The sequence below is a fragment of the Lycium ferocissimum genome, chromosome 5 (assembly GCF_029784015.1).
Source record: "Lycium ferocissimum isolate CSIRO_LF1 chromosome 5, AGI_CSIRO_Lferr_CH_V1, whole genome shotgun sequence".
Lineage (NCBI taxonomy): Eukaryota > Viridiplantae > Streptophyta > Magnoliopsida > Solanales > Solanaceae > Lycium > Lycium ferocissimum.
The window spans coordinates 16,702,496-16,720,319 of NC_081346.1; the positions used below are offsets into that span (position 1 = coordinate 16,702,496).

General features: G+C 30.9%; 1 protein-coding gene across 1 annotated transcript; it reads right to left on the reverse strand.

Annotated features, from left to right (window-relative positions):
• Positions 1–8,954: 8,954 nt before the first annotated feature.
• Positions 8,955–9,725, reverse strand: LOC132057612 (uncharacterized). The gene has a single exon (XM_059450236.1). The coding sequence runs from the start codon at positions 9,723–9,725 to the stop codon at positions 8,955–8,957; it is 771 nt and encodes a 256-aa protein (XP_059306219.1).
• Positions 9,726–17,824: the final 8,099 nt, after the last annotated feature.

The following is a 17,824-nucleotide window of genomic DNA, read 5'->3' on the forward strand; positions in this document are numbered from 1 at the left end:
ACCATAGACACTCGTTGCTACGGCTTTAGCTTGCAAGTACTAATGTGCATTCGCGATTGGATTAGATCGGAGTGACGACAAAACTTAGAAGCGGAGGAAGGCGAAGGAAGAAATTGAAGATTTGATAGCAAGTGGACCGGACCAAATGGAAGGCTTTGAAGATATCTCCATGGCCAGAATATGATATGGGGAAATTAACGAAATGATTGTGAATTGGTGATTTTATTATCCTACTATTTCTTTACAACTCATGTATTATTTGCAAGTTAAAAAAAAAAACTACAACTTGCAAATAAATGTTATCCAAGAATGAATAAAATATATGGCTCATTGAGCTTTCTTCTATTTACTTGTGTTCATATTTTTACTTATATTAAGTTAGGAATATACCTAAAATATACTAAGAATATACTTATAATATACATCTACTTAAATTAAAAACTAGAAAGTTATATACTTGAAAAATAACTAAAATATACTAAGAATATACTTATAATATATAGTATACATATAACTTAAACACATATATATATACGTATATATGAATTTATAAACTTAGAAAAAAATTAAGTTATAAATAACTTAAGTTGTAAGTATATATATATAGTATACTTAAACATATATATATATATATATATATATATATATATATATATATAAGTTATATATATATAGTATAATATACTAAGAATATACTTATAATATATAGTATACATATAACTTAAACACACATATATATATATACGTATATATGAATTTATAAACTTAGAAAAAAATTAAGTTATAAATAACTTTAAGTTATAATATATAAGTTATAAGTATATATAGTAGACCATATAACTTAAACATATATATATTAATATATATATATAACTAAACATATATCTATTATCTATATATATATATATAAGTTATATAATCTAAGTATATTGATATATATAAGTATATTCTTACTATATTTTAGGTATATGTAATTATGTAATATAAGTGTATAACTAAAGCATATAACTTAATATATATATATATATATATATATATATATATATATATATACACACACACACACACACGTATATGTTGTATTGCTGACTTGCTGTTAGCCTGTTAGTCAGTAAATATTTAAACTTTACTTATAAACTTATATAACATATGTAAATATACCTACAATATACTAATAAATACTATACAAAAAAAAAAAAAAAAGGGGTTTTGGTACATTTGAACCGGACGGATTCGGTTTCGGATTGCTATTAAATGGCTCTATTCGGTTTTTTAACTTAGAAACGGGCGGTTTCGTAACCGATTCTGATCGGTCAGTTTGAGCAGGTTGACGGTTTAATTTGGGTGAAGGGCCACTCGGGTAAGGATAGTACCGGAATTAGTTTATAAAAAGGCATTTACGTGTAAATAATTTGCCTACATTGGACATTTTCCCTTATTTTTGCACTCGAAAACAATAAATTGGTTGGCAAAGCAAGGGGCGAGGAACAACATTAATTTGGGCCGATGAGTTGGGTAGGAGTAAGTGTGCAACATTGGGCTAGACTTGGGCGTGTTAACATTTGTGTTTCATTATCACAGACTCCCATTTGGGCTAGTGCTGAACAATGATACTCGACGGCGACCCAAGTGCCAGATTATAGATAGTTCCCAAAATTTGTTACACTGACAAAAAAATTATTAAAATTTCTTAAAATCGTTCACAATTATATGGCTTAAGTCTGCTCGAAGCAATAATTCCACGCTTTGTACACGCTTTTCATGTTGACAAATCTTTATCTTTTCATGTTGACAAATCTTTTTCACGTCTTTATCTTTGTTTGTTAAAAGAAATTACTAACATTTATTGTCACCCTTACATTATGGGTATAGTTGCCTTGTTAGACTGTAGATACGCATCTGACTTCGGAGTTAGTCCCTCTCTAGTTATGTAGCTTAATCTTCTCTAAAATGCATGAACCAAATATCTAATTAGTGACCTCTTTTTCTTTTTTTCGTGATATACATCGCTTAAGTGCCCGTAGCTACTACTTATTTGAATGAATAAATAACTAATCAAGATGCATACAATATTTGCACAATTATTTATATTGTAAAGAAATTAAACCGGGTGAGAATAATTTTTTTATGATATCCCCTATACTCAAAATTTCAAATGAAAAAGTATTTTCAATTTTCTCTAAAGACATAGTTGATTGGTTTTTTAGCACCTGAACCATCCATTCCAGCCATTATTGTTTTAATAGGGTACCAGCGATAAAGTCCAATGTATACGATAATATGTGTGTTGACTAAAAGTCTTAATATTCTTTAAGTTAAACAATTGATATATTTATTTCTTTGTTATTTTTATTTTTAACAAGATACTAGAGCATTCAAAACCACCTCTTTCATGTTTCAACCATGACTTCATATATTTGAAATGACAACACAATTTATTGTGTGGTAAAAATTTATTCGTTTGATGTATACATCAAATCAAAAAAAAAATCAAGTATGTTATACACGCATGTTTGTTACCTAATCATAGTTAAGTGATGTGCATTTTGATTTTGATTTTTTAACTACTAATAAATTATAATGCTTAATTAAATTTAAGTACCAGTAAATTTTTATCTTTATTATGGTGCCTCTAAGCACATAAATAGTTATTGGAAATCACAAAGTCGCCTACTGCACGTGCACTCTTGTTTTTCTTGTTTCTTTTTGAGATAGGTGATTAATCTTAGTAATTGTTAAGTCGAAAATAAAAATAAGCATAACTTATGAATATTATGATGTAAAAATATAAACTTATGCCTCACAAAAATTATTAGTATTGAGGAGCAAAAATTAAAGACCAGCGCAAAACAGGGGCAAAAGTAAAAATTAATGACCCATGAGACTGATTTTGTTAGAATTATTGGATCGAGTAAAATGTTGAAGAATTTTATTTAGAATTCACATCCAATTAGCATTTGGTTAAAAAGGACTAGGAGTTGGAAAGAATGAGTTATGTGAATTGCGACGTTTAGTGTTCTCTCTCATCTATGCTTTGTTTCTAGTTACCTCATCCTCTTCTTTATGTATTAGTCTAATTCTCACCTCCGTCTTCTTATCAGCTCTTCTATGTCATTTCCCTTGCTATTTCATTGTAATTTTGTTTAGTAATTACAATATTATAAATCAGTTTCCTTGTGTATGAGCCGGTTATTTCAAATTTGTTTCAGAATAAAAAAAAAATATTAATTGTTCAACACACTTGCAAAATACGTCACGGTATTATTACGAATACGAGGGTACTTTCTAAAATTATATTTTGACATATTTTCGGTATACACGTTTGAAATATCTATTTTTTTTTTTAAAGAACATGGTTGTTTATTCATAAAGTCTCTACATATACTTATTATTTAATTAACTAATTAATAATAATAATAATATAAAGTCCTTGAAAGTGATACTTTGATCCAATTCTAATAGTATTGGATTGCTCAGTAATCAAAAAATTTTGTTGAAAATTAGTGAGACGTTTGAAGTGATATTGACTTTTTTGGCTCCTTGAAAAATGACAGGCAGATATATTGGTTGGAAGAGTACACGGGAGACACAAACTTTTTGTGGTACATTTAATATTTTAATAAATTTTTCATTTCTATTGTTTTGCACAGTATAATACTTTCCCCGGATAAAAAAAAAGTCCACTTAGCTATTTACACACTCCTTAAGAAAATATTAATTTCTAGACAAAAATATGTAATTTGACCAAACTACCCCTAATTAAATAGGCATTGAGATTTGTTCATATAACACTTAATAGGGGCAAATATGAAAAAATAAAGTTAATTTTTTCTTGATTTACTAAGTGAACTCTTTCTTTTATCCAAGAAAAAAAGGCTAAGTGGACTCTTTTTTTGATCCGGAGGGAGTACAAGTTTTGAGGTTCGATTAGTTTGAAACTATATTGCTATATTGAGAAGTTCTACTTTAGAGGTAAAACATTTTATATCAAAGACGACCTCATTTCTAAAATTTGAGCTGGAAACCTTTAATTAGATAATTTTTGGATGGTTTAAACTTTTCATCTAGTATTAGTGGCCAGCAATTTTGGCAAGGGCATCAAACAATTAGTTACAACTATTATAATAGGCTTATCGTCAATAAAGTTCTTGGGAGACATCGCTTGCTTTCATTATGCATTTTGGTATCCGTGTGATCATATAATAGTCTCTGTTTTTTCTAAAAGAAAATATAGACAAATTCAAATCTAGTTTTAATGCCCTCAACAATTTAAATAGCACATGTCTATAAATGTGTAGCATTCAAAATACTAATTCACGAAACATGAACGAATCTTAATAGATTTACAACCATCCACGCACCCCAATCTAAACAAAGCTAATTTAGTAAACAAATTAGTAGTAAAGCGTATAATCTTAAATAATAACGCACATTGAATTTTATGGAAATTTTGTTCAATTAGAGACCAAAATTAAATTAGACCGAGAACGATACAATCTCCCTATAAGATAACATCATATGCCTTTATAAGCAAAGTTCGCATGCTTCTCCCTTTTTCACAGCATAGTAATCTCAAAACAATATTGAGTAGGATTGCATAAATTTCACAATAAGATCAAATAATATCATCTTTCCACGTTAATTGTCAATTTTAAGACCTAAATATGAGTTAAGATTTTAATTGCTGAATATGCACAGACAAAGAAAAAAATTATAATTGAATTATGTAGTAATAAAACATAAATTATACTTTGATCTAGTCAATCTAGATTTTGTGTCGATACTATTACGTTCGACTTTGTCTATCAAGGGTTTTAGTTCTGCGAACCTTAACTTGATAGTCCCGTCTGGGGCTTGCTCGATTTCAGTAAATATTATCTTTAATATTAACTTACAGTAAAAGAGTTAACCTAACAACCTTTTAGAATACTAAAGCAATATCAATAGTCAAAGATTAAAATTAATTGTCCAACAAGTTTGTCAAAAATGTCATAGTATCATTATGAATACGACTGTATTTTCAGAAATAATATTTTGACATATGCGTTTGAAATGTTTACTTTTATAAGAACATGATTGTTTGTTCATAAAGTATCTACAAATACGTTGTATTATTTAATAATAATAAAAATAATAATAATAATATGATACGGTCCTTTAAAGTGATACCTTGATCCAATTCTAATGGTATTGGAATGCCTAGAACTTAAAGAATTTTGTTGAAATTTGAATTGTAGGTACATGTTAGTGAGACGTGTGAAGTGATACCTAGCCTTTTTCGCTCTTTGAAAAAAGATTAGCAGATATTGAATGGAAGAGTAAAAGGGAGACGCAAAACTTTTGTGGTACATTTAATATTTTAATAAAATTTTCATTTTTATTGTCTTGCATTCGTATAATACAAGTCTCGAGGCTCGATTAATTCAAAAATTTATTGAGAAGTTCTACTGTAAAAGTAAAAACAATTTATGTCAAAGACGACTTCATTTCTAAAACTTAAACTCGAAAATTTAATTACGATGAAGATTTTATCACTCACGACAATTTTTGGATGATTTAAACTTTTCATCTAATATTAGTGGTCAACAATTTCGGGATGGACATCAAACAAATTAGTGACAACTATTATAATGGGTTTTATTGTCAATAGAATTCTCAGGGAGATACCGCTTGACTGATGCTTGTATTATGGATTTTGGTATGCCTTTGATCATATATGTCTTTTTTTTTTTTTTTTTTTTAAAAGAAACTATAGAAAAATTCAAAACTTGCATGGATTTGGGTATGCCTTTGATCATATAAGTCTTTGTTTTTTTTTTTTTTTTTTAAAATAGAAACCATAGAAAAATTCAAAACCTAATTTTAATGCCCTCAACAATTAAAAAAAAACACGTGTGTATAAATGTGTAGCATTCAAAATACTAATTCACAAATTATGGACGAATCTTAATAGATTTACCACCGCCCACGTACCCCAACCTAAACAAGCTAGTTTAGCCGACAAGTTAGTAGTAAAGCGTATATTTTAAATAATAACGCACATTAAATTTTATGGAGATTTTATTTAATTAAAGACTGTAGACATCGAAATTGTATCGCATTTAAAATATGACTCTACAAGATAAGTCCAATCCGTCTTCAAACCAAGGGGGGAGCCAGGATATTCATCAAGGGTGTTCATGCTTTAGGACAGGGGATGTGTGAGAAAAAAAGGAAAACAACGCATGAAAAAGCGCAATGCCTCGGCCTCCTTTCACAAAATGGTTGTGTAGTAATCCAAAAGCCAACTATCAATATGGCCTGGTGTTGCGTCAAAATATTTGCAGCAGTGAATTACCCATTTAAGTTCCCATCGACAATCTACCCCTTCATAGAATTTATTACGAAATAAGCTCTACCACAGGACACTTTATCTAATGCAAGCTAAAGAACAAATAAGTAACTTACACGTTCAATAGCCTCACGCTCTTCGAATGTATGTGATCCACGACTTGTGATGAACTTTCCAAGTGATGAACATCTCCTTTTTTGACCTCCCATAGCCTTTTGTCCATTAATTCTACCAAAGAATAATGAAATTTTGCTTAAGTTTCTCCTCAATTCTAAAAACCAATCTGCAAACTTTAGTTCCTTTCATCAAGTCGTGCTCAACACTACGGAGTATCTCAACTGAAGATCATGAAATTCAACTTTAGTAGGAAGGAAAAACAAAAGAGTTGACTTCCACAATTTTCAAAGCTGACTTTCAACTATGACAGAAATATAATATTTCACTTTCCAGTAGTGTACATTAGAAAGTTTAATTGACTCAAACATTTGATCAACAACAAAATAGAAAATTCTGGTCACCACCTTTTCCCCTTTTCAATTCAAACTTTTAGTCTCCATAAACAGGTTTTTCAAATTCCATTTAATACAAACTCTTCTGCTCCAAAACTATTAATACAAACTCTTCTACCGCATAACACTTTATCTGATGCAAGCTAAAGAACAAATAAGTAAATTACAGATTCAATAGCCTCACGATTTTGGTGTAACAGTCACAACTTGTGGTATTACTCATGTTGTCTGCCCTAACGCATTCCTGATACTCCATATATAATGAGAAATCAGTCTCGCATACAAACACAAGATGGTAAAGAAAGGATTTAGACAGATAGACTCAAGACATATAAAATCAAGTCTTAAATGCGGTCTTATTAAAAGCATTTTCAATAGAACAATGGATTTATCTCAAATCAAAAGAAGAATATCAAATGTCCTCACCGCTCCCCTTCAACAGGTTCATTGATGAAGCGCAGGAAGTCAGGTTGATGCTTTTGAATAAGTCACATCAAATGCGGATTTTGCTTACCTAACTCCCGAAGCATAGGCTGCAGATAAACAAATGTCACGGTTCTAGCAAGTTTGAAAATATTTAGAGCAAACAAACAACTGATCATAGCATATTCACTTCAATACCTGCAAGATTTGGATACTTCTTTACTAGCCGATAGTTTGAGATTAAAAGAAAACAGTAGCTTCAATAAGAATATCCCATTGGATGTTCCTATCCGAAACAACAACAAAAATAAGCTAATGGATCTGTTGAATGATCACAATACTTAGCAAGAGTAATTTTGACAGAGCTAGAACACATGATATCTGTATGATTTTCTCCAACCACCGTTATTCTATTACTATCTAATTCTGTCTTTGCACTTGTAACATCAAGCTAGAATATGAAAAAGCAATGGAGTCAGGAATATACTTGTACAAAATAAAATTAACATAAAGAAGTCAACAACAAAAGATTCTATTACAAACTTAATAAATTACAGTCGCGCTCGACGAGTCTTTGTCCCTTGAAATGTTGTTATAAACTCATTAGAAACATCTTTAAATATATTTTTTTCCACATAAGGTACTATGCAGCCATCTAAGAATTCATCGTCCATTCGATTCCGCAAGTCATTCTTGATAAACTTCATTGCCAAAAAATCTCTTTCAACTGTTGCAGTGGCAGCTGGTAGAAGCAAAGCAAATTTCACTAAAAGGAATACAAGAGAATAGTTTAAATGCTTCTTTGTCTCAACTAACTTTCTTGAAAGTTCCCCATGTCCAATGAAATTGGAGAACCTTTTGTCAATATCACGAACATCAATAATGTAATTAGCAAGTTGATTCTCAAGGGCCCTCATGCTAAATCCATCAAAGTCATCAGGATATAATTCAACCATTCTCACTATCTTTTTGTGTCAAAACAAAAAATGACTTAATTGTACTCAAGCAAGCTACTCCATTAAGCAAATCACTTGTCACCTCATTGAAACGCTCATTGAGTTCTTGTAGCTGCCAATCAATAATTTTATAAAACAAATCCACACGGTAATAATGCAAAGTAGTATAATCAACCACTTTACGTCGTGATCTTCCAGAGTTAGTACATGGATCATCATAATTAGGCAATGAAATTTTAGACTTGATACAAAACGTTTCTACCTTTTCTTTAAGTGAATCCCATCAGTAATGCTTTTTCTAAGAGAGAATCCCATTCATTATCTCTTAAAGCTTGCAACCTTCTCTTGCAAACCTTAACAAGAGTCATGGCATTTGCAATATCCTGTTCCTTTTTCTATAATGACACATTAAGATCATATGTGATTCCTAAAACATTAGTCATCAAATGCAACAAGAAAACAGTCTCAAACGTTTGACAACTTCTGAGAAATCCTGATGCGCTAGCTCTTTCATCCGGAGTACTTGCATTTGCAACAAGAGTATCAAGTACATCAACAATAGAGGCAAAGTTACTAATAAAGTTTCCAAACGACTTGTAGTGAGATCCCCAACGAGTATGACCGGCTTTAATAAGGCCAAGTTCTTGATTCTGGCCTCTACCCATTTCTAGCTCACCTATATCTAATGCTTCCCGGAGTTTTTATTTTTGAGATTCTCGAAGTTCATCCACACGTTTAAAAGAAGCTCCCAAGACATTCAAACATTGAAACTAAGAGTACAAGTTCTCCTACTTGAACACACTTTTTAGAAACCGCAACAAGGGTTAGTTGAAGTTGATGAGCAAAACAATGAATGGAATGAGCCGATCTACTTTCTTGTTTGATCAACGTTTTAAGACCACCTAGCTCACATTGCATATTGCTTGCCCCATCATAACATTGCCCCCGTACATAAGATAAAGTTAAAGAATGGTGAGCGAGTACATCCACAATTGCTTTCTTCAGAGATAAAGCACTAGTATCTTTAACATGAACAAGTCTAATAAATGCCTCCATCACAAATCCCCTTTTATCAATATATCGTAAACAAATAACCATTTGCTCTCCACGTGACACATCTCTAGATTCATCAATCAATAGAGCAAAGTAGTCACCATTTAAGTCCTCTAGTATAGCCTTAATTGTTTCGATCTTACAAGCACTCACAATATCTTTCTGGATATCATGAGAAGTCATTTTATTATTTTTTGGAGCTTTTCCTAACACATAAGGTTGAATTTCATCACATCTATCCGCGTACCATGAAAGAACTTCAAGAAAATTACCTTTGTTCAATGATGATTCACTCTCATCATGATCGCGAAGTGTCAAACCTTGATTTAGGCAAAGTTGTGCCACATCAATTGAAGCATTTAAGCGAACCCTATAGTCATGCTTACCTTTATCATCCAACTTGTAAAATGCAACATGAATGGATTGTTGTTCTCGCATTAGATCTTCACACATTCTTTTTGATTGATTATGAGCACTATTCGGTAGACCAATGTGTGTTAGCAAGCTATCCTTTCTATACCAATTTTTAAACCCTTTAGTCGAAAATACATCACCACCACCTTAATGAATACTTTCGTCTTTAAACAACTAACAAGGCAAACAATAAGCTGCATCTGCACTTGTACTATATTCCAACCAATTAGGAAATTCATCAAACCATTTAGAAACAAAAAGACATGGTGTTCCGGAAATATAAGTTTTAGGGAACACATGATCCTTAGGTTGGAAAGGATGTTTTTGAATGTATGCCCTCCTTATCTCATCACGAATGTTTGGATGATAATCCAAAATTGAGTTCTTTCACTGGTAAGTCCCTTTTAGATCATTAACATCAAATTCTTGTTTCTAAGAAGAGTGATATGGTATTTCTGTTTGGTTGGCATTTTCATCTCGGCAAAGTTGATTTTGATTTTGAGACGCCGAACTTTTTTTTGATACTTTCTGAAATATTTCTCCATTCAAACTTAAATAACAGTCAAGCGCGTTGCACTTATTAGAAATCAACCATACAAATTACTCGCTGAATAGATAAAGAAATTAAAAAAAAAAAAAACACACACACAAAATGCTGTTGGTGAAATTTAGCATACTTCTTCAACATGAACAGTAGCAATATACGGAGGAAAAAAGTAGCAAACTGCCATGCCATCACTTAGAAATCAAAAAGATAGGTCCTAACCAAATTTTTTTTTCCGGCCATCACCTAAAAATAAAAAAGATATGTCTACTGGAAAAGTAGCAATATATGAAAATTTCTAATTTTTCATGCCATCACCTAGAAATAAAAAAGATAGGTCCTAATTTGCTATGAAAGAACGATGGGAAAAAGAAAAAACACAAATGATGAATTTGAATCCAACTCTAAAATGAAATATTAATACCAATTAGAAATTTTCAAAGAACTAAATTTTACCTTTCTCGTAGCAGCGGTAACCGAGGTGGCGTTATGGTGCAAACGTGCAGTGACAGTGGCTAGTACAGGCTACAACGATGGTGGTTTTGTGATGGAGGAAGATAAGGCAGAACAAAAGGGCTTTTTGTTTTTGAGGGAAAAAGGTGTTTTTGTTAAAAGACAAAATTTTGACTAGGTTTTATTTAATGAGTGACTATTTTTTAATTTAAAAAGAAAAATTCAAACACTAATTTAAATGTCATGGCTTTGTCTCGTTTAGTTTAGTGAAACAAAATAGTCTAATGCCAAAAAAAGTTATGTGCAGGAGCCAGGGGTCACACTCGCGCCTCTAATGAGAGTTTGCACACCCTTGATCGTTGGGCTATCCTTCTTTTCTTTGTCAAGGTTGTTCATCGAATACTATATATCAAAAAAGTTCTATATTTAACATATATATCCGATTTTTTTTTCCTACAAAGCGTGTTCATATGACCACCCTTGAATGGGTGTAGCTCCGCCCCTACTTTGAACTCTAAGGTCCATTAGGGTTTCTTGAAGGATACTCTACCCTAAACCCTAGCTCAAGCCTATAAAAAAGGACACACATTTCCTTGCATAGAGATCTCAAATATCCCATAAACTCATGAGTATTCAAAAAGAGGTCAATATGTGGCCATATATTTCTTGACAACCAAATACTTCAAGGAGATCCACAATATCCTTTCATGGAAATCAAATACATCCCAAGAAAGTCCACACCTATCCAAATCCAAATCATCCAACGTTCGAGAAATACACTACAACAACCTCGAATCACGGAGAAAATTAGGAGAGAAGAATCAAGGGAATAAACAGAATTGTACCCACATTCTTTATCAATAAAATCTATGTTTCAACATATTTGTTTGTGATATGTAGTTTTATTTCTATCACTTAAAATTTATTGCGAACAAATTGGCACGCCCAATGGGACTAGATCTGCCTTTCATCTCTTCTCTCAGAAATTAGATTTTCAAAATCTAAAGCCAATTATTACTATGGTGGTCTAAAATTAGATCAACAACGTTGCAACAAAATCGACACATCCAACGCTTTCCTACAAAACCGCAAAGATGGACACACTGATCGGTGATAATTTGATCGATGAAATCAAGAAGTCTGATTTTCAGTGCAAATTAAAGTCAATTCAAATTAGATCAACTGTGGGAGTTGGTCTGAATTAAGCTTATGTGCAAATTGAAGTCAATTCAAATTAGATCAACTGTGGGAGTTTAGTCTGGATTAAGCTTATGTGCAAATTTAAATACATTGAAAACTTGCCCTACGTGGATTTGATGATGCTCGTTAATGAAATGGTTTCAATCCATGTCCAAAGTGGATACACTTAGTCTTAACAAACAAGGGTCAAAAGACTTTGAAAAGAAATCATCCAAGGACACTGCAGTGCTTCAAAATCGACATGCAAATTGCTTGAAAAAATGAATTGGAGAATTGCTCTTCACATTTCGAATTGAAAATGGGAAAAATTATGGTGGAGGTCATGTTTGTCATATAACACCTCGTACTTCGAAAGGTTCACTCATAAGATGATAACATAATGGAACCAATATGAGCATTATAGGAAGTATTTTGAAAACTAATCAAGTCATAAGAAATGTCTTTGGGCAAAGCAAAATTGGAAGCCACTCTACAAGAAGTGAGTTTATAGAAGGTCTTACTTCCAACGACCATAACCCCTTTATTAATTATGAATTTGGGAAAACTTCCTGAATGAAAGTTGTAGCCTTTGAAATACCTTTCCAACGGTATATTATGGGGGTCAAGGGGACCTTCTAAAAAGTTATGGCCATTTTACTGAATGATTACAAGTCCGTTCACCGATCATATTAAAAAAACTGGTTATATACTGCCAATATAATTTTATACGGACCGTATAACTCGTCCGTACTTCAGACACTCCAAATCGACGTTCCTTTCATGATAAAATATGGTCATATTATACGGACCGTATAAAATCCACGGACATATAATATGTCCATATAACATCCGCCCACTTTTGTATAAATCCAAGCCTTGAGTTCTTCATTTCATTATTAGAAGATTCCAAGCCCTAGCAACAATCCAAAACATCAAGGTAAGTCAATCCAAACCCTTCCAAATCAATTCTAACATATATTCTAATAATCTAAGCAAGAAAGCATTGTTCTTAATCTAGGTTTTCAAGAAAACCCATCCCAAGGTTCAAGAATCAAGATTAGGAAATCTTCTCCAAAATTCAAGTCTTTAATTCAAGATTTTGGAGCAATTAAGGTATATATAACTTCCATCCACATGTGGGAATCTCTACGTTCTTCCCCATGCTTTTTTTGATATCCATGAAGTTCAAACCCTAGGGCATTAAACCCAACATATGTGTGTGTGCCAATAGTTATGTATTTATGTATATGAATTTTGTATCTATATTCGTTATTGTATTCCTAATCTTCCATTACGGTTATTAGGAACCCTAGCTTAATCCATGAATCATGAATTCTTATACCATTAATGTTCTCATTATGTTTATATGAAATTTTAAAATTTTATGATTTTATGTAACAAGTTCCAAGCATGTTTTCAAGTCAATTATATATATAATTATGAACTATTGTTATTAGTCATAATCAAGAACATGTTTTGATTTATGACAAGTTGTCTCATGAAACCATATTACAAGATATTTCATGAAACCATGTTACAAGTTATTTTAAAATCATGATTACAAGTTATTTACAAGTTATTTCACGAAAATCATGGGCTTCTTAGCCAACTATATCATGTTCATGTTTTTTGCTTAGTTAACTAATGATTAGTCGTGCTTGAAACTACGTAAAACGTCAATAAGGGTTATCGATAGGCAACACCTTCATTTGCGATTTTGATCCTTACATGCTATTATTACTTAAATCTCATATCCCCGTAAAGGTGTGAGTGTTCTTTTTAGGACGCAAGTACGAATCATGTTGTCGGTTATCTTATAGCATTCCCCACGTTACAACTTTATATACATGTATTTCCATTGATTTAAGATTTTGATTTAAGCCCGTTTCATACTATTTACATTTAATCAAGACATATACTTTATGTTACCATGTTCTTCATAAATCTAATTTTACTACTAAAATATTCACCATGAAAAACGTCCTTTTTTGTAAAGTGGTCAAACTTTAGATGGATTTTCGATAACATACGCGCGGATCACCTCGGTTATCGGCTTATTGCGTTTTTTTTTCGGGGTTCAAATAGAGTCTATTAGTATGCGATTTTTTTCCGAGGCCATGTCTATGCGGTAGTTAGAATTCGATGTTTTAAAATGAAATACCTTTTCACGAGTCGGTTATGCTTTCATGTTTTTAATTTTCCCCCAAATTTCATGCTATGAGATAATTTCAAGACTTTATTCCGCAAATTATATGTTCATGATTCATTTAAATTGCATCATATATATTATATTGTCTTGATGCCCATGTTGACAATTTCATGAGGTTCGCTCGGACACGTTTTGAAGCAAGGCCCGAGTGGCCGAGTGCCGTGTTACGCCCAGGCCATGGTTCGGGGCGTGACATCATCTTCACTATTACTTCAAATATCATCTTTGAATTCCGCAAGCCTACATTTCGACGAGTTTTGAAGTAGGGGGCATCTGTAGACATCGAAATTGTTTCGGATTTAAAATATGACTCTACAAATTAGTCCAATCGCTTTCAAACTCTAAGGTCGATTAGGATTTTTTTTATTAAACCTTAGCTCAAGCCTATAGAAAGGGACACATATTTGCTTGAATAGAGATATCAAATATCTCATAAACCCATGGGTATTCAAAAAGAGGTCAATATGTGGCCGGATATTTCTTGACAACCAAATACTTCAAGAAGATCCACAATATCCTTTCATGAAAATCAAATACATCCCAAGAAAGTCCACACATATCTAAATCCAAATCATCCTACATTAGAGAAATACGCTACTAATGACCCTTGAATCACGGAGAAAATTAGGATAGAAGAATCAAGGGAATAAACAGAATTATAACCGTATTCTTTATCAATAAAATCTCTGTTTTAACATATTTGTTTGTGATATGCAGCTTATTTCTATCACTTAAAATTTGTTGCGAACAAAGACTAAAATTAAATTACACCGAGGACGATACAATCTCCCTATAAGATAACATCATATGCCCTAAGCGAGGTTCGCACACTTCTCTTTTTTTCACAGCCTAATCTCAAAACAATATCGAGGGGGATTACATAAATTTCACTATAAGATTTAATGATATCACCTTTCCACGTTAATTGCCAATTTTATGACCGAAATATGAGTTAAGATTTTAATTGTTGAATCTACACGGACAAAGAAAAAAATATAATTGATCTATGTAGTAATAAAACATAAATTATACTATAACTAATGATGATTAAGAGCCCGTTTGGATTGTCTTATAAGCTGGTTAAACCAGGAGCCCGTTTGGCAAAGCTTATAAGTTCTTGACAATAAATTTAAATTTTTTTTTTGAAAAAAAGTCATTTTGTCTTAAAATAAGCGAAAAAAATAAGTTATTTTTTTTTTTTTTTTTTTGGGGCTTATAAGCTGCTTTTTTTAAGCCCATCCAAACAAGCTCTAGCTTATAAGCCATTTTTTACTTATTTGGGTATTTGGTAGAAAATAACTTAAATTAAGTTAAAAAGTGCTTCAAATAAGCTAAAACTAAGAAGTTGTTCAACCCCAACTTATTTTTTTTTTTGGCTTAAAAGCCATTTTGGTTTGACCAACAACTTTACCCTTTTATCCCTTATATTTTCTGTTAATTCCAATACGACCCTTACTTCTAAAAACCCTTTAAGTTATCCAAACACGTAACTGCTTATTTATGAAATAACTTTTAGCACTAAAAAAGTACTTTAAGCACTTATACTTAAAATCACTTTTTTTCTAGCTAATTCAAACAGGCTCTAAGTAATGAACTAAAATATGATCTTTAATATTTACTTAGAGCCTGTTTGGAAAGCAACCTGGTAATTGGAATTGGTGTAATTACTACCCTAGTAATTACACAGCCTAGTAATTACACAATATTGTAATTACAATGACCTGTTTGTTTGTCATAATATAATTATTGTGTAATTACAAGCGTGCTGTTTGGTTGCACAAGTGTTATTACACAGTTAGTTTAATTTAAAAATAGCTTTTGATTATAAAAAATTTAAAATTAATATTTAAAAAAATGTGCCTTTATAAATGATATTAAATTAGTTATTTAATAATATATTGTTTCTTGAAAATATGTCAATTAATAATCATATATTTGTAACTAATATTGTAAAAAATAATTGATATATAACTTTAAATTAATAATATTTTAATTTTAATTGATTATAAAACTTAAAAGTATACCTTTTTTGTGAGAACATCATGGGATTGGATGTTTGACAAAAAAAAGAATATTTATAAATATAATGCCATAACGTTATTCAAATGTTTGACAAAATTATCAACGGGTGTGAAATAACAAGTCAATAGCACTAAAATATTTTTAAAATCGAAAATATAACCCAAATTCAAAATCCAAAAGATTTTTTTTTAACATAATACTTTATGTCAAATTCCAACGTTACAAAAGTAAGTTTCAACGTAACACTAAATACTCCTATAATTCAAAAAGAAAGGGAAAATATAAGTCTAAAACCCCATTCACAACGAAATTCTATTTTAATAACATCACTTATTATATGCCAAGTTTGTTAATGACTCATTCTTTCTAATATTAAGAGATGTAGTTTCAAAAATTAGAGTATTAACACTTATGCTAAATGAATAAAATAAAAAATTAAAAAAAATATTACATGGAACTACGGTTGGGAATGAGGAGAAACGAAATGAAATATAAATACTATAAAAAATAAAAATAATTAAAAAGTAAAAATAAAAAATAAATTAAATAATAGAACTAAAAAATAAATCAGAAAAGAGAAGAAATTAAAATAAAATAAAAAATAAATTAAATAATAGAAATAAAAAATAAATTAAAAAAGAAAAGAAATTAAAATAAAATTAAAAATCTAAAAGGTAACTTTACATGGTGTATTACACAATTCTCACCTTGAGAATTGAGAATTCACCCTCTCAATTACACCCAATTTCCACCTAAGTAATTATTTAATAAACAAACAAAATATAATTATAACCAATTTAATTACCTTGGCTTTCCAAATAGGCCCTTACAGTAAAAAAGTTAACCCAACAACTATTTAGAATACTAAAGCAGTATCAATGGTCAATAGTCAATAGTCAAAGTGGCAAACCAATTTAGACGCATTATGACATCAGCTACCATTCGAAAAGACTTTTTGCTATTAAATCTCCGTTAAATCTATTACGAAAGTTTCTAGAGTGGTCTGCATGGACAAATGGGCCTGGATCAATAACAGTTTTATAATTTATTTTCTTGGAGTTACTAGTTATATTATATTAGTCTATTTTTATATATTTAAAAATAAATTATAAATTTCTATCAATGGCAAAATCTAGTGTTACAATATTTAGTACGAAAATAGAATGTGAAAACAGATTGCACTTCTAGGTTTATACCATTGCATCACCTTTTTAGATATCGATAAACCTCAATCTCCTCGCTGTGAATATATGTGATGCTGACTATAGAACTTTTGTTGTAAGAAGGTGAATAATGAAATGAAATTGGAAAGAAAAATTGTAAGTTTTTCAAATTCGATATATTTAGGCAATACAAAATAATAATAATAATGTAAGAATGAACGATTTTGACTGGTGCATATGCGTATAAACATGATTTATTCGCCCCGGCCCCCTCAAACTTAAAATAGGCTAAGTTTATAACATAATCTTATTTATGATTCACTAGCCAAATTTATTATTCAATTAACTAAATCTATTTTTCAATTAACTCAATCTGTTACTGTAATTAATTTGTTAAATAACGCTCATATTACTACGATATTGCAATTATCGGTTTCATGAAGTTTATAATTGTAATTATTAATTTCGTGGAGTTTATAATTTCATAAAAAGGAGTATGCATTTCGACAGTACCATACGTCCAGCATACCGATCCACTCTGAAGAATTCATGATATGTTTAAGGCCCA